At 45.3% G+C, this 23319-nt stretch overlaps 1 protein-coding gene across 2 annotated transcripts; it reads left to right on the top strand.

Annotated features, from left to right (window-relative positions):
- The first annotated feature begins 148 nt into the window (after window positions 1-148).
- On the top strand, window positions 149-15956 carry CHRNA6 (cholinergic receptor, nicotinic, alpha 6 (neuronal)). 2 transcript variants are annotated; one of them, XM_011957084.1, is made up of 6 exons: window positions 149-583; window positions 3743-3882; window positions 9783-9827; window positions 11541-11650; window positions 11754-12732; window positions 15272-15956. In XM_011957084.1, the coding sequence occupies exons 1-6, from the start codon at window positions 505-507 to the stop codon at window positions 15401-15403; spliced, it is 1485 nt and encodes a 494-aa protein (XP_011812474.1). In that variant the 5' UTR covers window positions 149-504; the 3' UTR covers window positions 15404-15956. The 2 variants fall into 2 exon arrangements, with proteins under 2 accessions (XP_011812474.1, XP_011812475.1); XM_011957085.1 differs by lacking the exon at window positions 9783-9827.
- The last annotated feature ends 7363 nt before the right edge of the window (window positions 15957-23319 follow it).

Genomic DNA, 23319 nt, shown 5'->3' with positions numbered 1-23319 from the left:
ATATTGCAGAAAGTTTTCTAACAAGCTTAAGCCTTGATTAACTGGAAAACTCCATGAGTTAGAACAAACTTGTTGGGACCTAACATGAGCTTTACCTGTAGTTGGAGCTCAGTGAATTCCCCTAAGATTATGGTTGAGATTGTACCACAGAAAGATCTCAGCCACTTACAAGTGCTCGGCCTCCCAGGGTCCTGTCTGCCCCAGCATTTCCTTTCTGCTTTTCTTCCCCTTTCTTGCATGAAGAGACATCTAGGCTGATAGGAAATGTGATGACTCATCTGACATCAGATCGAATCCTTTTTATTCGCCCTTCATGTCTGCCTCAGTCTCTGATCCTGGGAATAACTGTGTGAAGTCCTGGGGATGTTTTGATTTCTCAGAAGACACACACAGATTGCAGTGGGCTTCTGATGATGTCAAGGTTGGATGCATGTGGCTGACTGATAGCTCTTTGTTTTCCACAATCCTTTGCCTAGAAAAAAGGAATCCAAGTGTGTTTTGACCATGCCGACCAGCAAGGGGCAGGGATTCTTTCACGGGGGCTTGTGTCTCTGGCTGTGTGTGTTCACACCTTTCTTTAAAGGTAGGTTTCATTTCTGCTTTATCTTCTATTTCCTTTTTAGCTACATGTATTTACTCTCTTTTCTAGTTGTGCTTGAGAAGATACATTAATAAAAGATTCTATGGTCTGCATAGGAACCACCACTGTTACAACTGCTAATTAATCTATTTGGTTTTTATGGTTTTAGGTGTAACAAAAGATGAAATCTGAGGGGTACGGTGGGGAGGAGAGGACCATGAAACATAGTGCAAACCACATTTTATTTTATTTTTCCCAATGAAAATACAAGAAAAATGATACAGTTTTCTATTGATATCTGCTGTGGCTGTACTGAACTTATTTATTGGCAGTTATGTTTAATGTTTTTTCAAAGTGGTAATATATTTGTTAGCTGATACTATTACTCAGTCAATGAACTCTTCCATTTTGTAGGTAATCGTGTTCATTTGGGGAAACACATCACATGATTATGCTGAAACGTATCCCATGAGTAAGATCACTCATTTTAAAAGTTACAACTTAGAAATGGACCACTGCTGTTGTGCTGAATAAAATCACATTTTTATGCTGTTAGGTTTGCAGGGGACTTGCTTTTCAAGGCTGATGGAGGGTTTATCTGCTATAAAAAGTCTTCAAGAGGAAGAAAATGGGTAATGAGGATTATTTGTTGTCTGCCATGGAGAAATACGTTTATCATGATTAATTACAATGGCAAGAATGATGTTTTACCTTAAATTTGTCCTTCCTGCTAAAACTCTAGCATTTCAGTGTTTCCAAAGGCATTCGTCAGGCAACTCTTTCCATTTAGTAATTTAATAGAGATCTTTCCGTTCATGTTGCCTGATGAACTTTTCAATCCCTTTCCATTTTTTTTCCTTCAATGTATAAATCCCTTTGGGAAATTTGTGGTGTCCTATGTTAGGTATCAAATTTAAATTCTGTGAAGGAAAATGTAGAGGAGGTAGTAATGAAATCAATTATGTCAAATGAGGACAATAACCCCACTTTTAAAGTTTTCTTGGAAAAATATGAAGAGATATGCATAAAGTTATTGTCTAGAATTTAGTGGATGAAAGTGCTATTATTTAAGAACCAATTTCAACTTTTAAAAATGTTTCAAATGGCCGGGCGCGGTGGCTCACACCTGTAATCCCAGCACTTTGGGAGGCTGAGGCAGGCGGATCACGAGGTCAGGAGATTGAGACCATCCTGGCTAACATGGTGAAACCCCGTCTCTATTAAAAATATAAAAAATTAGCTGGGCTTGGTGGTGGGTGCCTGTAGTCCCAGCTACTTGGGAGGCTGAGACAGGAGAGTGGTGTGAACCTGGGAAGTGGAGCTTACAGTGAGCCGAGATCGTGCCACTGCACTCCAACCTGGGCAATAGAGTGAGACTCCATCTCAAAAAAAAAAAAGTTTCAAGTAAATTTGCCTTAAAAACCTTACATTCTCAGAAATCTCCACAATAACTGAATTTCAAAGTTGATTTCTGTTTTATTTTAAGTTCTGGGGTATATGGGCAGGATGTGCAGGTTTGTTACACAGGTAAACGTGTGCCATGGTGGTTTGCTGCACAGATCAACCCATCACCTAGGTAGTAAGCCCAGCATGCATTAGGTATTTTTCCTAATGCTCTTTCTCCCTGGACCCCCTCAAGAAGCTCTAGTGTGTGATGTTCCCCTCCCTGTGTCCATGTGTTCTCATTGTTCAGCTCTCCCTTTTAAGTAAGAACATGCAGTGCTTGGTTTTTCGTTCCTGTGTTAGTTTGCTGAGGATAACGGCTTCAAGTTCCATCCATGTCCCTGCAAAGGACATGATCTTCTTCATTTTTATGGTTGCATAGTATTGCATGGTACATATATACCACATTTTCTTTCTTTTGTTTTTTTTTGAGACAGAGTCTTGCTCTGTCGCCCAGGCTAGAGTGTAGTGGCATGATCTTGTCTCATTTCAAGCTCACTTCAAGCCTCCCAGGTTCACGCCATTCTCTTGCTTCAGCCTTCCAAGTAGCTGGGCCTACAGGCGCCCACCACCACGCCCGGCTAAGTTTTTGTATTTTTAGTAGACACGGGGTTTCACCGTGTTAGCCAGGATGGTCTTGATCTCCTGACCTCGTGATCTGCCCGCTTCGGCCTCCCCAAGTGCTGGGATTACAAGCGTGAGCCACTGCGCCCAGCCTATACCACATTTTCTTTATCCAGTCTATCATTGATGGGCATTTGGGTTGATTCCATGTCTTTGCTATTGTGAATAGTGCTGCAGTGAACATACGCATGCATGTATTTTTATAATAGAATGATTTATATTCTTTTGGTATATACCCAGTAATGAGATTGCTGGGTCAAATGGTATTTCAGGTTCTAGGTCTTTGAGGAATCGCCACATCATCTCCCACAATGGTTGAACTAATTTACACTCTCACCAACAGTGTAAAAGCATTCCTATTTCTCCATAGTCTCTCCAGCATCAACAGATTTCTTGACTTTTTAATAATTGCCATTCTGACTGGCATGAGATGATATCTCATTGTGGTTTTGATTTGCATTTCTCTAATGATCGGTGTTGAGCTTTTTTCATGTTTCTTGGCCACATAAATGTCTTCTTTTGAGAAGTGTCTGTTCATGTCTTCAAAGTTGATGTTTTAAAAGAACATGACTTGCAAAGACCGTCATGAAATTATTAGTTATTTCAGTTTCCTTGGTGAAGATTCCCCAGCTAAGCGCCTTGCTGGTGTAGATACAGATGTTAGTTGATTCAGTATTTTAGACAAGAAAAGACAGGATTTTCCTGAATTACTGGAAAGGGTCTAGTGCCATCAGTAAGACTGCGAGTTACTTCAGTGACATAAGCCAAGATTCCAAGCCTTGTGTCTACTCCTTTATATCTGCAGTGCATTAGACTTTAAGAAATGCTCTGACCAACATAATTTTCTTTGATATCACTCTAGTCCTGAAATTCAGGCATTACTCTTTTTATCTCCATTGTAAAGGTGAACAGCTGAGGCATAGAGGGTGGGGTGAGATGGACACTGGTGGAGCATGCACAGGTGGGGACAACACCAGGATACAGTCATGGGTTGGGACATCCACTCCCCACAGGGCCCGGGAAGAATTGCCTAGAATCTCTGCAGTGGCCAGTGGCCCGGCTGGCTTTAACTCTCCCCTCTGTTTGGCCTCACAGGCTGTGCGGGCTGTGCAACTGAGGAGAGACTCTTCCACAAACTGTTTTCTCATTACAACCAGTTCATCAGGCCTGTGGAAAACGTTTCTGACCCTGTCACGGTGCACTTTGAAGTGGCCATCACCCAGCTGGCCAACGTGGTGAGTGCCATCTGATCAGAGCTTTCCCCAGCATTGTTACGCTTTTGCAGGTGGTAAATGAAGGAATTTTAGAAACAGATAAACGCAGATCTACAGAGATCTGGCCCTTCAAAGCCATCCATTTGGGAGGCAGGCACTTTTCTCACCAATGCTGTACCTGTCTGTGTGAGGCAGTGTTTTTCCTTGAAGTGCTTTCAGAACCAGTTTATGAATCAAAAAGTTGCAGGGGAGTGAAAGGCAGCTAACTTCATGGGGCACCCATGGTGCACCAGACGCCTGTTAACTCTGTGTGGCCAACATCTTCATCTCACTGCTGAGGAAATGGAAGCTCAGTTAAGTGACTTTCCCAGGGTCACTTAACTACAACTACAAAATGACAAAATTGAGATTTAAATCCAAAGCTCATGCCCTTTTCACTCCACAGTTAAAAAATTGCTTTAAGGCTGGGCGTGGTGGCTCACCCCTGTAATCCCAGCACTTTGGGAGGCTGAAGCAGACGTATCCCTTGAGCTGAAGAGTTCGAGACCAGCCTGAGCAATGTAGCAAGCTCCTGTCTCTACAAAAATGCAAAAATTAGCCAGGTGTGGTGGCACATGCCTATAGTCCCTGCTACTAGGAAGGCTGAGGTGGGAGGATTGCTTGAGCCCAGGAGGTCAAGGCTGCAGTGAGCCAAGATTGCACCACTGCACTCCAGCCTGGGCAACAGAGCAGGGAAAAAAAAAATTGCCTTAAGTCTTCTATGTTATGAGAACAAAAAATGCAGTTTCCATTTAGCCTTGGAAAAAAAAAAAGGATGGGAATTTGAGGATCTTAATTTAATTCCTTGCTACCGTGTTCAAGGGCAAGTAGGACTGGAGCTCTTTCTTTTGGATAATCTTTGCTCTCCCATTGCAGGGAGAGGAAGTGGCGAGGCCCGTACTCTTGAGTCAGCAAGGTCTGGGCTCCAGGGCTCAGACCAAATTCCAGGAAGATGCAGGCTTAAGAAGCAAGGGAGGTCTGAAGTGTCTCCAGAGAGGGGCACTGGAGCATTCTTGAGACTACAGCACGCGGAGGGGAGCCCTGCCCATCAAGTCAGCCCCAGCCATGGATAGTGAAGGGGCCTCCTTCCTCCCAGACTTTGCTCTGTGGGTGAGGTGGCAGTGACTCTTCTGGGTACACCTGGGGAAAGACCCTAATGACAGGCATGAGTCAGACCCCACCACATTCTCCAGTCTATACTTTCCAGTGGATGAAACCAACCCTGGCCCAGTCTTCTGTCTGTGACCCAGGCTTGGAAGTGTGCATGCACTGGCTGAAAAAAATAAAGCCAGATGTTTCCCCTTACCTGGATGCGTCCTCCCATCCTTTAGTGAGTATTTATTTGGTGCCTGTTCTAATCCCTTTCCCAACTCCAGTAGCTTTGTCCTGGTTCCTGGTCTCCTGCTAGGCTGGAAGCAGTTCTTGCTATATACTAGGTTGTTGTGAACTGAGAGCTGAACTGAGTTTCCTCTGAAGTCTGTGAGGGCCACCTCACTGCATGGCATCACTCCATAACCCTGCTGGACACGCCCTTGCAGGAGGTTATTCTGAAGATGGGGGTGAAATGGCTGGTAAATGCAGATTTTGGCATTTGCATTTGGTTGCAAGTATCAGATATTAAAAGAAAACCCACAGCCTTTACAAAACAAAAAGCTTATTCCTTTCTTACACAACAGAAATCTAAAGATTAACAGTCCAGGAGATTAATATCAGTCAGTTTCACGGTGTTAGTGGTTGCACATGTATGTTCAGTTGCCCAGGTTATGCACCGCACAGCTCCAGGGGATGTCACTCCAACGGACTGTGATTCTAAAGGCATAAACCAGATGAGGCAGCAGTGACCAAGGTTCCTTCCTTCTTTCTATTTCACCACCCTTTGTACGTGGCTTCTTCCCTCAGTGTTGCTTCATGGTTCAAGATAACTGCTGTATTCCCATCCTCACATTCACATTCTTTGCAAGAAACAGAAGGAAAGGAGGAAAAGGGCAAAGTGTACATCCTAGACTTCTGTGACTTCCGTAAGAGTTGTTGCTTTCCATCTCATTGACTACCTCCAGCTGTAAAGCAGACTTGGAACTGCAGGTTTTTAAAATTGAATTTTTATTTCTTGAGATCATTATAGATTGACATGCAGTTGTAAGAATAACAGAGGATCCCTTGTAGACTCTGTCTGTCTCCCCCACTAATCTGCCTTCCATTCTGAAATCTCATTTCAACAATGTCATACGTAACTGGAATCATAGAGTAGGTAAACTTGTGGGACTGGGTTTTTCCCTCAGCATCGTCTTTAGAGATTCCTCCGAGTCGCTGAGTGTACCAGTAGTTCATTCCTTCTTGTTGCTGAGTAGTACTCCAGGGGGCTTTTTTTGTTTGTTTGCTTGTTTTGTTTTGTTTTGTTTGTTTTTGAGACAGTCTCACTCTGTCACCCAGGCTGGAGTGCAGTGGCGTGATCTTGGCTCACTGCAACCTACGCCTCCCGGACTCAAGTGATTCTCCTGTCTCAGACTCCCAAGTAGCTGGGATTGTGGGCATGCACCACTACGCCCGGCTAATTTTTGTGTATTTAGTAGAGATGGGGTTTCACCATGTTGGCCAGGCTGGTCTTGAACTCCTGACCTCAAGTGATCTGCCCACCATGGCCTCCCAAAGTGGAGATTACAGGTGTGAGCCACCACACTTGGACTACGGTGTTTTATTTAACCATTAACTTGTTAAAGGACATTTGAGCTGATTCCAGTTTTTGGTATATTGCAAATAAAGCTACTGTGAACATTTGTGTAGAGGTTTTGGTTTAAATATAAACCTCCATGTCTCTGGAATAAATGCCCAGGAGTGCAATAGCTCTGTATTGTCAGGTGAACTTGGGGTGGTGGAGAGAAGTGGCACAGCCGGGAAACTTTGTTGCCCCTCCCTTCTGGAAGGCCTCGGGGCCCTCTCTCTGATCCCCAGCTTGGCTCTGGAGCACCAGGGCTCTACCCGGAAGTGTGTTTGTATCATGCAAAATGACCTTGGCCAGAAAGTGTTCTGGTTTCTTTCAGTGCAGGAGCAAGACCAAGTGCCCCTCGGAGGGATCCAGTGTTTGTGCTGGCCTGGCATGTCTGAAATGACAAAGATAAAGCTTTGGTGTAATGCAGCCCACTTGGCCTTTCTGATCTGAGTCTCCGAGTCTGCTGCTGCTCCAGAAATGAGTTCATTTGAAATCATAACTCAAAGCCTCCTTTGATGCAGCTGCCGTGTCAATGAATTGATTTTTCCAAGAAGGAGGTACAGGGTGATGGCGCCAGGAATGGAGTTGATGCTGTGGGTCTTTGGATTTCTCCAGCAGGGACATGTGATAGCAGTGCCATGCCCATTGGTGGGATCTGGAATTGGATGGAGAGAGTACGACTTGCCAGACAGGTCCTGCTCCATAGGGTCAGCTGACATCTCTGAAGGTGTCCACACCCCCATGGGCCATGTCCATACCACCTGGAGCTTCTCTGAGCCTGTGGAAGTGAGGCTGTGGAGTTGGCTGTTGCCAAATGATCTCAGCTTTCTGAACACAGTGTGCTCATTCAGAGAAAAAGCAGGCTTTGGAGGGCAGTTAGGGCTTATACCCTCACCCCCGAGGCCTTCCTGGAACCGAGACTGCAGGGCTAGTCCATTCCTGACCAACAGTGAGTGGATTTATTGACACAGCCCCTGCTGGACTCTGCAGATTGCAAGGGGACGCTCATCACCAGAAGGCACTGACCGTAGGCTTGTGTAATTGTAAAGCCATGAATTGGTTGACCAATAGATAAGTACAGATAATTCCTTTGCTTCCTGGAACTCACAGGAACCCATGACTGCAACTCCTTTGCTGATCTTTCAAACCCCGGGGCTTACCCTGTCTTGTCACAGGCCTATTTGAAAGAGGAAGCCTGGCAGGGTTTCTGTTTAGAGTTTTCCAGGAGGGGCAGCAGTGGGGATGGAGTGGGGGAGAAGAGAACTGCAGGGCAGCCACGTGGCCCAGGGCAAGCTGGTGTCTGAGCCTGGCCACGGCTCCCTCAGCCACCACCACTGAGCTCATTTACTCTGGAGGGTGCCTGGGTATCTTGGGAAGCAAGGTTGACTGAAGAAGACTTGTGAATCTACTGCTGGCCACTGGGGACGTACCACAGCCACCAGGCTGCTGGGCTGTAAAGCTGCTCAAGATGCCAGATGTGTCTTTGGTAGTTTTGCCACTGAGAGGTGGTAGCTTAGGAACTCGTTACATTTGGAATGTCACCTGGAATGCTCTTTCTCCACGCAGCCCTGTCTTCTCGTCATGTAAGTATCTGTTTAAACATTACCTCCTCAAGGAAGCCTTCTTTGCCCATCCCATCTAAAATAGATATGTGTGTTTGAGATTATGTGCACATGTGTGCATGAGCGTGTGTGTGCATGAGTGTGTGTGTGCATGTACACCAATGTGAGTGTGAGAGTATGTGTATGAGTGTGTGTGCCTGAGTGTATGAGTGTGTCCATGTGCATGAATGTGTGTGCATGAGTGAGTGTGCACTAGTGTATGAGTGTGAGTGTGCATGTATGAGTGTGTAAGTGTGAGAGTATATGTGTAAGAGTACAAATGTGTGTGAGAATTCATTAGTGGGTATATGAAAGTGTGCGTGAGTGCGTGTGTTCATGAGTGTGTGTGAGAGTGTGCATGTGTGTGTGCACATGAGTGTGAGAATACCATGAGTGTGTGTGCACATGTGAATGTGTGTGCATGAGTGTGTGAGTGTGCATGAGTGTGTGCGTGTATGAGTGTGCATGAGTGTGTGTGCATATGTGTGTGTGTGTCCACACATGGACCATTCCCTTCTCCTTTATTTGTCCTCATAGGACTTAATGCTCTCTTATGTTATAGCATAGATCTGTTAGTAATTTTATGTCTCCCCATCTAACAGCTACGACACATGAAGGCAGGACATTTTCCCCTCCTCTTACTGCTGTATTCCCAATATTTATAGAGCACATAGTGGTTACTCAATAAATATTTGTGTAGTGAACGATCGAAGTGTGGTGGCTTGGCTGGGAGTGAGTAGCAACTGCCAGCTGGAAACTCCATGGTGGCCGAGGCTTTTTTTTTTTTCTTTTGAGATGGAGTCTTGCTCGGTCGCATGGGCTGGAGTGCAATGGTGCGATCTCAGCTCACTGCAACCTCCACCTCCAGGGTTCAAGCACTTCTCCTGCCTCAGCCTCCCAAGTAGCTGGGATTACAGGCGCCTGCCACCACACTTGGCTAATTTTTTGCATTTTTTAGTAAAGACGGGATTTCACCATGTTGGCCAGGGTGGTCTCGAACTCCTGACTTCAGGTGATGCACCCGCCTCGGCCTCCCAGAATGCTGGGATTGCAGGTGTGAGCCACGGTGCCTGGCCGGCTGAGGCTGACATTTTAAGGTAGAATCCCAGGGCAGGGGTCTCAGGACTCAGCCTGGAGAGCCCTGAGGCACAGTCGGGGATGGGAGGCATTTAGGAAACAGGCAAAAACACTGCAGGGTTGGAATCCCCACCACTATCTGCAGCATCTCCCTCCCTCCTTCCTGCTGTCGCTCTTCTTTTCTTTCCTTCCTTTCATGGAACTAGAAAACTTGATGGGCTGCAGAGATCAGAAGCACTTCACAGAAGAGGTGTGACTTAAATCAGCTATGAAAGAGTTTAAAGCCACATTTCCTCTCAAAATCCACAGGGCTGGAGCCAGATGTGAAAATGCTGCATTTCTGCTTGCATGCTGAATGCTTTCACACATTGCTTTTAAGTCTTCTTTCACTGGCGTGAATATGTCACATTTGGTTCTTTTTAGTTGTAATTTTTGCTCTGAGACTCACCTCTATGGCAAGCACATTTGAGGCTAAAAATATTATTTCTTCTTCGCAGGATGAAGTAAACCAGATCATGGAAACCAATTTGTGGCTGCGTCACGTATGTGCCTATATCATCTGTTGGCTTAATGATGTCGAATGGATAAAACCCATAAGCACTACCTTGTTCCATCTCCAACTGGTTATAGAATATAAAATATTATCCTCTAGGTCATCTCCAAAGCCTAAAGTGCAGCTCTGGTAATAGCTGACTTGATGCATGCTTCACAGGTGCAGACACCTAGTGACAGAGGTCCTTCTGACATAGAGATTTCCATCCTTCCTGGTTGCTGCTCTCAGATCTTCCACTTTTCTGTAACTTGAGCTCCTGGGTCTGATGCTTACCTGCTCTTTGATCCCTGCTTGACCAGGCTTGGAGAAGTCAGTAGCTGAGCTTGGGAGCATGTACATGAGATTCCCAGCAGCTGGTTTTATCAGTCGTACCCCTTCTTCCTTAGGAAAGTCTTGGAGGGGTGCAGTGGCTCATGCCTGTAATCCCAGCACTGTGAGAGCCCGAGGCAGGAGGATCACCTGAGGTCAGGAGTTCGAGACCAGCCTGGCCAAAATGGTGAACCCTTGTCTCTAATAAAAATACAAAATTAGCCCAGCGTGGTGGTGGGCGCCCAAAATCCCAGTTACTCGGGAGACTGAAGCAGGAGAATTGCTTGAACCAAGAGGCGGAAGTTGCAGTGAGCTGAGATTGCGCCACTACGTTCCAGCATGGGCAACAGAACAAGACTCTGTCTTGAAAAAAAAATCAAAAAACAGAAAGGAAGTCTTGATCGTTTATATAGATTTTGTTAAAAAAAAAATCCCAAACTTATATCGTACCCTTGAACTTTTTGATTTTAGAAATGGGTTGCCAGTCCAGTGTGAGTGTCGTACCTCATGGAATATGGAAGTTAAGCCTAAAACTTTGACCAGCTAACTAATAGTGAATACATAATTATCTAACGAAATATTTGCCTAAATCAGCTTAACTATTTAGCTCTCTGTTCCCCCATGGATAAAATTGTCCAGATTTTGATAGAAACCAAGGCATTCTTCAAATAAGAATGTATTCTTTTTCCTTTTTTTTTGAGACGGAGTCTTGTTCTGTCGCCCAGGCTGGAGTGCAGTGGTGCGATCTCGGCTCACTGCAAGCTCCGACTCCCGGGTTCACACCATTCTCCTGCCTCAGCCTCCTGAGTAGCTAGGACTACAGGCGACTGCCACCATGCCCGGCTGCTTTTTTTTTTTATTTTTTATTTTTGTATTTTTAGTAAAGACGGGGTTTCACTGTGTTAGCCAGTATGGTCTCGATCTCCTGACCTCGTGATCTGCCCACCTCGGCCTCCCAAAGTGCTGGGAGCCACCATGCCCGGCCGAATGTATTATTTTTTCAAAAACAACTGTTGAACCATCATAAAGTTAACATTGGAAGAAAGATATTAAGAAACAATTTTTTTTTTCCAGATAGTCTCACTCTGTCACCCAGTCTGTAGTACGGTAACATGATCTCAGCTCACTGCAAACTCTGCCCCCCAGGTTTAAGTGATTCTCCTGCCTCAGCCTCCCCACTAGTTGGGACTACAGGCACGTGCCACCACACCCAGCTAATTTTTGTATTTTTAGTAGAGACGGGGTTTCACTATGTTGGCCAGGTCTTGAACTCCTGACCTCAAGTGATCTGCCCGCCTTGGCCTCCCGAAGTGCTGGGATTACAGGCATAAGCCACCGTGCCTGGCCAGAAAGTTATTAAGAAATTTTAAAAGCCGATTTCTATTTATTTTAGATCTGGAATGATTATAAATTGCGCTGGGATCCAGTGGAATATGATGGCATTGAGACTCTTCGCGTTCCCGCGGATAAGATTTGGAAGCCCGACATTGTTCTCTATAACAAGTATGGGTCTCTGACCACTGTAGCCTCTTTCCAAAGCTGCTGTTGGTGTATTCTGGCCTATAGCAAAGGGAGTGTTACTAATGGTGTCTGACTTGCTTTGCAGTGCTGTTGGTGACTTCCAAGTCGAAGGCAAGACAAAAGCTCTTCTTAAATACAATGGCATGATAACCTGGACTCCACCAGCTATTTTTAAGAGTTCCTGCCCTATGGATATCACCTTTTTCCCTTTTGATCATCAAAACTGTTCCCTAAAATTTGGTTCCTGGACGTATGACAAAGCTGAAATTGATCTTCTAATCATTGGATCAAAAGTGGATATGAATGATTTTTGGGAAAACAGTGAATGGGAAATTATTGATGCCTCTGGCTACAAACATGATATCAAATACAACTGTTGTGAAGAGATATACACAGATATAACCTATTCTTTCTACATTAGAAGATTGCCAATGTTTTACACAATTAATCTGATCATCCCCTGTCTCTTTATTTCATTTCTAACCGTGTTGGTCTTTTACCTTCCTTCGGACTGTGGTGAAAAAGTGACGCTTTGTATTTCAGTCCTGCTTTCTCTGACTGTGTTTTTGCTGGTCATCACAGAGACCATCCCATCCACATCTTTGGTAGTCCCACTGGTGGGTGAGTACCTGCTGTTTACCATGATCTTTGTCACACTGTCCATCGTGGTGACTGTGTTTGTGTTGAACATACACTACCGCACCCCAACCACACACACCATGCCCAGGTGGGTGAAGACAGTTTTCCTGAAGCTGCTGCCCCAAGTCCTGCTGATGAGGTGGCCTCTGGACAAGACAAGGGGCACAGGCTCTGATACAGTGCCCAGAGGCCTTGCCAGGAGGCCTGCCAAAGGCAAGTTTGCAAGCCTTGGGGAACCCAGACATCTTAAAGAATGCTTCCACTATCACAAATCAAATGAACTTGCCACCAGCAAGAGAAGATTAAGTCATCAGCCGTTACAGTGGATGGTGGAAAATTCGGAGCACTCGCCTGAAGTTGAAGATGTGATTAACAGTGTTCAGTTCATAGCAGAAAACATGGAGAGCCACAGTGAAACCAAGGAGGTAAATGTTCCCTCCACCCAGCCTGCTTGCACCCTTCGCAGCCTATGGGCACTCTGGAGGCACAGTCAGACCTTCAGTGTGAGTGTTGTCCCTGAGAGAGTCCTGCAGCCTTGCTCTGAGACCTGGCTCTGTTACTGTGTGGTTATGGGTAGACTGACAGGATCACACCTGCCAGTGGAGTGGGGTCAGGTGCAACAGCCCTAGAGCAAATCTCCACCTCCAGAAATGTGAACTCAAGTAAAATTTGCTTAAAATAAACATTTAGGGCCAGGCACATGGCTCACCCCTGTAATCCTAGCACTTTGGGAGGCCAAGGTGGGCAGATCGCCTGAGGTCAGGAGTTTGAGACCAGCATGACTAACATGGGGAAACCCCATCTCTGCTAAAAATATAAAAATTAACCAGGCATGGTGGCACAGGCCTGTAATCCCAGCTACTTGGGAGGTCGAGGCAGGAGAATCTCTTGAACCCAGGAGGTGGAGGTTACAGTGAGCTGAGATCACACCCCTGCACTCCAGCCTGGATGACAGAGCGAGACTCCATCTCAAAAATAAAAATAAACAAACTCAGGGCAACCTCAGTTAATGAAACCAATAACCTCAGCCTGAGCAACATAGCGAGACCCTGAACTACCAAAAAAAAAAAAAAAAAATTAGCAGGCGTGTTGGTGCATACCTGTAGTCCCAGCCACTCAAGAGGCTGAGGTGGGAGGATTGCGTGAGCCCAGGAGTTTGAGGCTGCAGCCTGGGAGATAGACGACAGATCAGGGTCCTGTCTCAGGAAAAAAAAAAAAAAAGCCCCTGCCCAAGAAACAGCGGCAAATAAAAACGTACAAAGGGAAAAGCTGCCCCAGAGAGAAGGAGAAATGAATTCAGAGTAGCGTGCAGCCTGGCGGTGCTGGGAGATGTGGGAGAGGGAAGGAGTGCGTTCGCTCCGGCAGCTCTGGCTCCACTTGTCCTACTTGAGAGGGATTTAGGTGCTGGTGAAATGAGCCCCAGGGATATTTTTAGCATTCACGTACTCTGCTCCTTCCTGCTGCCCAGAGTCTAACTATAGCAGCATGCACCTCCCTCAGCCTCCAAAGACAGAGCTCAAGAGAATCATGCCAATTTCCCACACCATGTGGGTGACTAGTGGAGGGCATCTGAAACTTGGGCAAGGTGTCTGGGTTTGACTTCAGACTGCAGCTGCTGGCAGCCATCACTTCTAGTGAAAGGATACTGTGAGACCGAAAGTCCGCCCTGTTAGTGTAGAAGGAGGATGCTGTGAATGGCTGTCATGCGATGTGTCACGGGACAAGAGAGCCCAGAAAAATTCACTTTCATACAATTTAAAAGAAGACCCTCTCTCTACAAAAAATACAAAAATTAGCGGGGCATGGTTGCGCATGGCTGTAATTGCAGCACTTTTGGAGGCCAAGGTTAGAGAATTGTTTAAGTAAGGACAGGAGTTTGAGACTAGCCTGGGCAACATATTGAGACCCCGTTTCTAAAAAACAAATTTTAAAAAATTTGCCAAGTCTTTTGTCCCAGCTACTTGGGAGGCTAAGGCTAGAGGATTGCTTGAGCCCAGGAGTTCCAGGTTTCAGTGAGCCACAATTGCACCACTGCACTTCATCCTGGGCAACACAGCAAAATCCTGTCCCTAACATTTTTTTTTTTTTTTTAATCTAAGAAACAGCTGCTGTTGACTTAATCACTACCAATTAGGGCTCTCAAGACACAAGTACAGAGATAGTGGCAGAAGGCTGGAGGGTCAGGAACTGGGAGAAACACAACCAGTTCTCCATGGCCAGCATCCCTTTGAGGGCTGGAGGGCTGCCTATTCCTGATAAAGTGGTTCTCAATCATACCCCATGTCCTGCACCCCCAGCGGTACCCGCTGCCTCAAACTCATTCCCCAGACTTACCATGAAGCCAGACTACCCAGCGTTGCAAAGCATGAGTCTAGCTCTCTGAGCAGCTGCTTCTCAGTAGTGTCTCTTGCAGTTGGGAAAGTCCCTGGGGACCCACGGAGTCAGGGCTTTGCCGCAGACTCTGCTGTCTGAGGCTCTCACGGAGGCTGTGCATTCGCCCTCTGTAGACGAAACAAAATTTCTTATGTGTCCTATACAGGAGACGTGGGTTCACCAAATACCAATATTTGCTTTATTTTTATTTTTATTTATTTATTTTTCGAAATGGAGTCTTACTCTGTCACCCAGGCTGGAGTACAATGGTGTGATCTTGGCTTGCTGCAACCTCCACCTCCTGAGTTCAAGCGATTCTCTTGCCTCAGACCCCTGAGTAGCTAGGACTACAGGCACATGCCACCACGCCTGGCTAATTTTTGTATTTTTAGTAGAGATGGGGTTTCACCATGTTGGCCAGGCTGGTGTCGAACTCCTAACCTCAGGTGATCTGCCTGCCTGGCTAATATTTGCTTTAAAATGTGCCGGAGAAACCTTCTTTGAAAAAGAGGCAGCTTATTGATGAAACGACGCATGTTTCTTATGATTTTGGTTTTTTAAAACAGCTCTTAATTTTTGTTTGCATTTCAGGTAGAAGATGACTGGAAATACGTGGCCATGGTGGTGGACAGAGTATTTCTTTGGGTATTTATAATTGTCTGTGTGTTTGGAACTGCAGGGCTATTTCTACAGCCACTACTTGGGAACACAGGAAAATCTTAAAATGTATTTTACCTTTATGTTCAGAAATTTACAGACACCATATTTGTTCTGCATTCCCTGCCACAAGGAAAGGAACGCAAAGGCTTCCCACCCAAGTCCCCCATCTGCTAAAGCTGATGGCTAGATGGAAAAAGAGGACTTTCTTGCACCTCAGGAGGCGGAATATCCTCCAGTGTAGCACAGGGGGAGAAGTGAGAAGTGTTACGTTAGTACAACGTTAGTGCCCAGATTGGGCAGCACCCACGGCTACAGTATCAGGTCAGTTTTCTCATGTCTGTGTGTTTGGCTTCCAAGGACACGAATGACTTACAATACAGCCTAACTATGTAATTTACATCAAGCCACACTAAGAAGTTCTGCTTTACCTCCAGCGGTTGCTGTTTCTCAGTATTGTGACATGTGACAGGTGAACTCCGGGAATTGGACCTTGCAACATTTGTGAACTATTTACAATACTTGTGAACTATTGCATCCTTGATTTCTTGTGCACGTCTCTGTGATGTAGCTCACCGCCCTCAGCATTATTTGATACAGATTGTTTTTTTTAAAAAAACAGTTTGGCCAGTTGTGGTGGCTCACGCCTGTAATCCCAGCACTTTTTGGAGGCTGAGGAAGGAGAATTGCTTGAGCCCAGGAATTCGAGACCAGCCTGGGCAACATAGGGAGACCCTGTGTTACAAAATTAAAAACAATAGCCACTGTGGTGTTTTGCACCTGTGGTCCTAGCTACTTGGGAGGCTGATGTGGGTAGGATTGCTTGAGCTTGGGAGGTTGAGGCTACAGTGAGCCATGATCACACCACTGCACTCCAGCCTGAGTGACAGAGTGAGACTCTGTCTCAAAAATAAATCAATAAATAAAAGCTTCCAGATAAGAGTCTTTCTCAACAGGCTGTATTTGCTTAGCATTCATCTGGCAAGAAGCTTGAGTGGAAACCCAGCACTGTGCTAGGCATTGCAAGGGTGACAGCAATGGGTTCTTTCCCACAACCTGCAAGTGCTTGTAGCTTCTTAGGAAAAGTAGTAGCTATGAAGACTGCAGGCCAGATGTCATCTGGGGAATGTCACTAGAGCAACCAGAATAGGAGAACATGACGTGACATGGCCAGGCAAGCCTAAAGCAACCACTTTGTTGTGGGTTGGAAAAAGTTGTCTTTCTAGTCTTTTTACATTTTTTTTTTTTTTTTTTTTGTAGACACTGTCTTGCTGCGACACCCAGGCTGGAGTGTGATGGCTCAATCTCAGCTCACTGCAACTTCTGATTTCCCCGGTTCAAGTGATTCTCCTGCCTCAGCCTCCCGAGTAGCTAGGACTACAGCTGTGTGCCACCACACCCGGCTAATTTTTGTATTTTTAGTAGAGATGGGATTTCACCATGTTGGCCAGGCTGGTCTCGAACTCATGACCTCAAGTGATCCACCCGCCTCAGCCTCCCAAAGTGCCAGGATTTACAGGCGTGAGCCACCACGCTCAGACGTCTAGTCTTTTTTCATCAGCAGTTTTCATTTCTTCATTGTACTGATATTGAAAATAAAGTTATTTCTTTTCTTTTTTTTTTTTTGAGACAAAGTTTCACTCTTGTTGCCCAGGCTGGAGTGCAATGGCGCAATCTGGGCTCACTGCAACCTCCACCTCGTGGGTTCAAGCGATTCTCCTGCCTCAGCCTCCTGAGTAACTGGGATTACAGGCATGTGCCATCATGCCCAGCTAATTTTGTATTTTTAATAGAGATGGGGTTTCTCCATGTTGATCAGGCTGGTCTCAAACTCCTGATCTCAGGTGATCTGCCTGCCTCGGCCTCCCAAAATGCTGGGATTACAAGTGTGAGCCGCAGCGCCTGGCCTAAGTTACTTCTTTTTTAAAATTTTCATTTAGGTTTTTAGTTTTAAGTTGGGTCCAATGCCACATGCATATTTCTTCTATAAGGAATTATAATCTTGGAGCTTTTGGAGCAATTACTTTTCTGAGAGGGAGAAGCTTGGGAATTCTGTTTTATCATACTCTGATTATCTTCTTCTTTGTTGTATAAATATTATAACACTTTTAAACATGTATTTTAAGGCAGAAAACAATAAATCAAATCTAGCAAAGGAAGTAATTTCATTTGTGCCTTTTCCCTTCTAGTCTTTGTCTGTATGCAAACACTTCAATTTTACCTTGCAATGCTGTTTCCTTAAAACATAATATCATTAACATTCTCCTTTACAGAGTCTTGAAGTATAATTTTTATGATGGCATAATTAACATTGTGTTGGTACATCGTAATTTTTATGACTACCATGTGAATTCTTCTTTGTCTTTTTTCTGCTGGAGCTTGAGGTTCTCTGTAGGACATTAGGCAGAGGTCTTGAATTTTTTTTTTTTTTTTGAGTTAGAGTCTTGCTCTGTCACCCGGGCTGGAGTGCGGTGGCCGGATCTCAGCTCACTGCAAGCTCCGCCTCCTGGGTTTTTACGCCATTCTCCTGCCTCAGCCTCCGGAGTAGCTGGGACTACAGGCGCCCGCCACCTCGCCCGGCTAGTTTTTTTGTATTTTTAGTAGAGACAGGGTTTCACCATGTTAGCCAGGATGGTCTTGATCTCCTGACCTCGTGATCCGCCCGTCTCGGCCTCCCAAAGTGCTGGGATCACAGGCTTGAGCCACCGCGCCCGGCCTCGAGGTCTTGAATTTGAATGACTCTTTTATTTTTTATTCTTTCTTTCTTTATTTTTTTGAGATAGACTCTCACTCTGTCATCCAGGCTGGAGTGCAGTGGCACGATGCCAGCTCACTGCAACCTCCGCCTCCCGGGTTCAAGCGATTTTCCTGCCTCAGCCTCCTGAGTAGCTGGGATTACAGGGGCCTGCACCATGCCTGGCTAATTTTTGTACTTTTAGTAGAGATGGAGTTTTGCCATGTTGGCCAGGCTGGTCTCGAACTCCTAACCTCAAGTGATCCACCCGCCTCAACCTCTCGAAGTGCTGGGATTACAGGCATGAGCCACCACACCCAGCCTGAATGACTCTATTTTAGAGCATTTTTATTCCCTGTAATATTGGTGACTATAGTACCTACCTTTTATCTTCCTGTCTTTATAGAGGATAGGTTGTTACCCAATACTTTATTTTTTATTACTAAGCCCAATCCATATTTAATTTCATTTACATTTTTTTAACTGTGGTAAAATCATATAATGTAAAATTTCCTATCTTAGCCATTTTTAAGGATCCAGTTCAATGGTATTAAATGCCTTCCATTTTTTTTTTTTTTTTTGAGATGGAGTATTGCTCTGTCACCAGGCTGGAGTGCAGTGGCACAATCTCCGCTCACTGCAGCCTCCACCTCCAGAGTTCGAGTGATTCCCCTGCCTCAGCCTCCCAAGTAGCTGGGACTACAGGCACGCACCACCACGCCCGACTAATTGTTTGTGTTTTAGTAGAGACGGGGTTTCATCATGTTGGCCAGAATGGTCTTGATCTCCTGACCTCGTGATCCGCCCACCTCGGCCTCCCAAAGTGCTGGGGTTACAGGCGTGAGCCACCACACCCAGCCCATAATGCCTTCATGTTGTTGTACAACCTTCAGCACCATCCATCTCCATAACTCTTTGTCCTGCAAAACTGAAACCCTGTACCCAGTAAGCAATTACTGCTCCTTCTCTCCTGCCTCACAGGCAACCCCCATTCAACTTTCAGTCTCTATGAATTTGACCACTCTGGGTACCTCATGTAAGTGGAATCATACTGTGTTTGTCCTTTTGTGACTGGCTTATTTCACATAGTGTAAACAGCTTCAAGGTGCATCTATATCGTAGTATGTGTCAACATTTCTTTCCTTTTCGAGGCTGAATAATATTGTGTCGTGTGTATTTACCGAACTTTATGTATCCATTCACCTGTCAGTGGACACTTGGGTTGCTTTTGCCTGCTGCCATGAACTTGGGCTTACAAATAATTCTGAGTTGCTGCTTTCAGTTATTTTAGGTATACACTCAGAAGTGAAATTGCTGGATCAGATAGTTATTCTATTTTTTAATTTTTAATTTTTGTGGGTACATAGTACTTGTATATATTTACGGGTTATGTGAGACATTTTTATATAGGTGTGCAATGTGTAATAATCACAGTGGTGATTATTATAAATGGGGTGTCCGTCACCTCAAACATTTGTCCTTTGTGTTACAATCTCATTATACTCTTTTAGTTATTTTTAAATGTACAATTAAATCATATGTTACTAGTCACCCTGTTGTGTTAGCAAATACTAGATCTTATTCAATCTTTCTATTTCTTTGTACCCATTGTTATTCTATTTTTAATTTTCTGAGGAATCATTGTACTGTTTTCCACAGGGCTGCACCATTTTACATATTCCCACCAGCAGTGCACAAGGGTTTCGATTTCTCGGCATCCTCACCAACACTTGTTATTTTCTGGGGTTTTTGGCAGTTGCCATCCTAATGGGTAAGAGATGATGTCTCATGGTGGTTTTGTTTTGTGTTTCCCTAATGATTAGCAATGTTGAGCACTTTTTCATGTGCTTACTGGCCGTTTGTATATCTTCCTTGGAGAAATGTCTATTTAAGTCCTTCACCCATTTTAAAAATCAGGTTATTTGTGGCCTCGCATTGTGGTGCACGCCTGTAATCCCAGCACTTTGGGAGGCCGAGGTGGGCAGATTACAAGGTCAAGAGATCGAGACCATCCTGGTCAACATGGTGAAACCCCATCTCTACTAAAAATACAAAAATTAGCTGGGCGTGATGGTGCACACCTGTAGTCCCAGCTACTTGGGAGGCTGAGGCAGGAGAATCACTTGAACCCGGGAGGTGGAGGTTGCAGTGAGCAGAGATTGTACCCCAGCCTGGTGACAGAGTGAGAATCCATCTCAAAAAATAAAAAAAAACCAGTTTGTTTTTTGAGTTGTTGAGTTGTAGGAATTCTTGATATGTTCTGTATATTAGTTGCCCATCAGATATAAAAACAAGACTTTTAAGAACTGCATTGCAGCCAGGTGCGGTGGCTGATGCCTGTAATCCCAGCACCATGGGAGGCTGAAGCGGAGGGATTGCCTGAGTCCAGGAGTTTGAGACCAGCTGGGCAACATGGTGAAACCCCGTCTCTACAAAAAATACAAAAATTAGCTGTGTGTGCTGGCACCTGCAGTCCCAGCTACTCATGAGGCTGAAGTGGGAGGATTACTTGAGGCCAGGAGGTCAAGGTTGCAGTGAGCTATGATCATGCTATTGCATTCAGCCTGGGCAACAGAATGAGACCCTGTCACAAAATAAAACAAATAAAATAGAAAAAGGAATTGCATCACAGGAAGATGGGAGGAGAGTGCTCCCAGCCAGGGTCAAGCAAACCCCATCCTGACTTCTTAACACATACCTTTCTACTTGAGCATGCCTTAGACTGCTCAGTTCAGCTTTCCAGAAGTTGCTCAGTGACCCTTAGGGGAGAGAGAATCTTGAACTTACAAGTAAACAAACTAGCAAAATACTTTTAAGAAGAAATGAACTGAGCATTGGGGGAAAAAAAGGGGAATCACAGCATTTGTTCAGAAGAACATATGAAAGCATGGATTGAAAATGTATAAAGGGGCATGAAGGGAGTAAAACATTAAAGATCTCTTTGTTAATTGAGATTTTTAGCTTTTGTTTTTATTTTTTTTTGAGCAGAAGTTTTGCTCTTGTCACGCAGGCTGGAGTGCAGTGGTGCGATCTTGGCTTACTATAACCTCCGCTTCCTGGGTTCAAGCGATTCTTCTGTCTCAGCCTCCCTAGTAGCTGGCATTACAGGCACACACCACCATGCCCAGATAATGTTTGCATTTTTAGTAGAGATGGAGTTTTATCAAGTTGACCAGGCTGGTCTCGAACTCCTGATCTCAGTTGATCCACCGGCCTTGGCCTCCCAAAGTGCTGGGATTACAGGCATGAGTTACCTCACCTGGCCTGAGATTTTTAACTTTTAGAATTGACTTGAAACACTCTTGATTATGATTTCATCATTAATATCTGTATGTGTGTGTGTTCACACGTGTGCACATGCATTGGGGGTTGTCTGTATATCTGAACTATAGCATCAATGACTTAGACATGAAATGAAACTCATAGATTATTTAACCCAAGTCTTACTTTATCTCAAAAGATAGAGTAGTTTGTCCACAATCATACAGCTAATTAATAACAGATCCAACACTAAAAAACAAATCTCCTGACTCTTTAACCATGTCTCTACCTCCTGTACAATTCATCCTCTTCCATGAGATGAGCGTAGAAAAAGAAGTAAATCAATTGAGATGGTTCAACCTGTCCCCGCCCCAAACCCAGGCTCACCACCACAGGACAGGGGTGGCAGGGGACACCCAAATTAGGGATAGTGGTTTGGGGGACACCTTTCACTGTCAGTAGTCAGTAGGGAGAAGAAGAAATGTAAACCATGTCAGGAAGACGAAGGAGCATGCGGTCCACTTATTTTAGGAAGATCTGGGACTGGGTGCGGTGACTCATGCCTGTAATCCCAGCACTTGGGGAGGCCGAAGTGGGCGGATCACAAGGTCAGGAGATCGAGACCATCCTGGTTAATACAGTGAAACCCCGTCTCTACTAAAAATACAAAAACTTAGCCGGATGTGGTGGCGGGAGCTTGTAGTACCAGCTACTTGGGAGGCTGAGGCAGGAGAATGGCGTGAACCCGGCAGGCAGAGCTTGCAGTGAGCTGAGATCGCGCCACTGCACTCCAGCCTGGGGGACAGAGTGAGACTCTGTCTCAAAAAATAAACAAATAAAAAAATGAAAAAGGAAGATCAGGACTATCAGTTGGGGGAAAAAAAAAAAAAACCTGAGACAGTTTATTTTAATGAGCATAAAGGATAAAAATATCTAATGTATACAAGTTTTCACAATGAGACCAGTCAAGGAGGTGGCAAGCTGAGTTGCGTGGTTGATATTTGGAGGAAGACAAGTCACAGGCCAGATGGAAGCATCCCAGGTTTCCTCTTCCCACTGCCCTGCCCCACCCACCCTGTCACACTTTCCATGGCACAGGCAGCAGAAAGTGGGCAGAGGAAAAACCACTGACAGCAGCAGATGCTGAGTGCAGAGGGGCGATGTCCGGGGTAGGTCATCCTGGGAGCCCATGAGCCAGATTGGAGTTGGCTGGGTAAGACAGGCAGACACCCCTGTGCCCTCACCCAGCTCCACTCGGTAGCCCTCGAAGCCGCATGCTGGATGTGGCCTCAGGTGCTTGATCATCTGATTTTTCAGAGAAACAATGACGACCAAAATGAAGGACTGAGGCATGTCTCTATCATTGAGGTTTATTAAACCACTTGAAGGCGAGTCTGGGAAAAACATCGCACCTGTGGGACACACCTGTGGCTGTTTTTCGGAAGAGGGTTTCAGTAGGTTTAACTTTATACACGTCCTTAGAGGTGGAGGTGGGGTGAGTAGGGAGAGGGACAGGCTGGCTCCGAATGGTGCATTTTACATAAGAGAAGGTGAACATCTGGAGAGGAAAAAGGGAAAGAATCAAGCTGGGCGTGGTGGCTCATGCCTGTAATCCCAGCACTTTGGGAAGCCGAGGCAGGTGGGTGCTTGAGCCCAGGAGTTCGAGACCAGCCTGGGCAACACAGGGAGACTTCCATCGCTACAAACAAATACAAAAATTAGCCGGGTGTGGTGATGCCTGCCTGTGGTCCCAGCTAGTTGGAGAGGCTGAGATGGGAGGATCATCTGAGCTTGGGAAGTCAAGACTGCAGTGAGCTGTGATCCTGCCACTGCACTCCAGCCTGGGTGACAGAGTAAGACCCTGCCACAAGGAAAAATAAAAAAAGATAACAACAAAGTTAAAACTATAAACTAAATTTCTCCCAGTTTGGCCTATGTCCAGGGATGAACGATGGCAGCTTGGAGGTTAAAGGCAAGATGGAGTGGG

Source organism: Colobus angolensis, unplaced genomic scaffold (genome assembly GCF_000951035.1).
Source record: "Colobus angolensis palliatus isolate OR3802 unplaced genomic scaffold, Cang.pa_1.0 Scaffold433, whole genome shotgun sequence".
Classification (NCBI taxonomy): Eukaryota; Metazoa; Chordata; class Mammalia; order Primates; family Cercopithecidae; genus Colobus; species Colobus angolensis.
This window is presented reverse-complemented; position numbering and strand designations above follow the sequence as displayed.

Excerpts from the sequence above, each read along its gene's own strand:
- CHRNA6 (XM_011957084.1), top strand. The coding sequence starts at position 505 with ATGCCGACCAGCAAGGGGCAGGGATTCTTTCACGGGGGCTTGTGTCTC. Across the intron at positions 9,828-11,540 it reads CCAATTTGTGGCTGCGTCAC|ATCTGGAATGATTATAAATT; the intron begins GTATGTGCCTAT and ends TATTTATTTTAG. Across the intron at positions 11,651-11,753 it reads GACATTGTTCTCTATAACAA|TGCTGTTGGTGACTTCCAAG; the intron begins GTATGGGTCTCT and ends CTTGCTTTGCAG.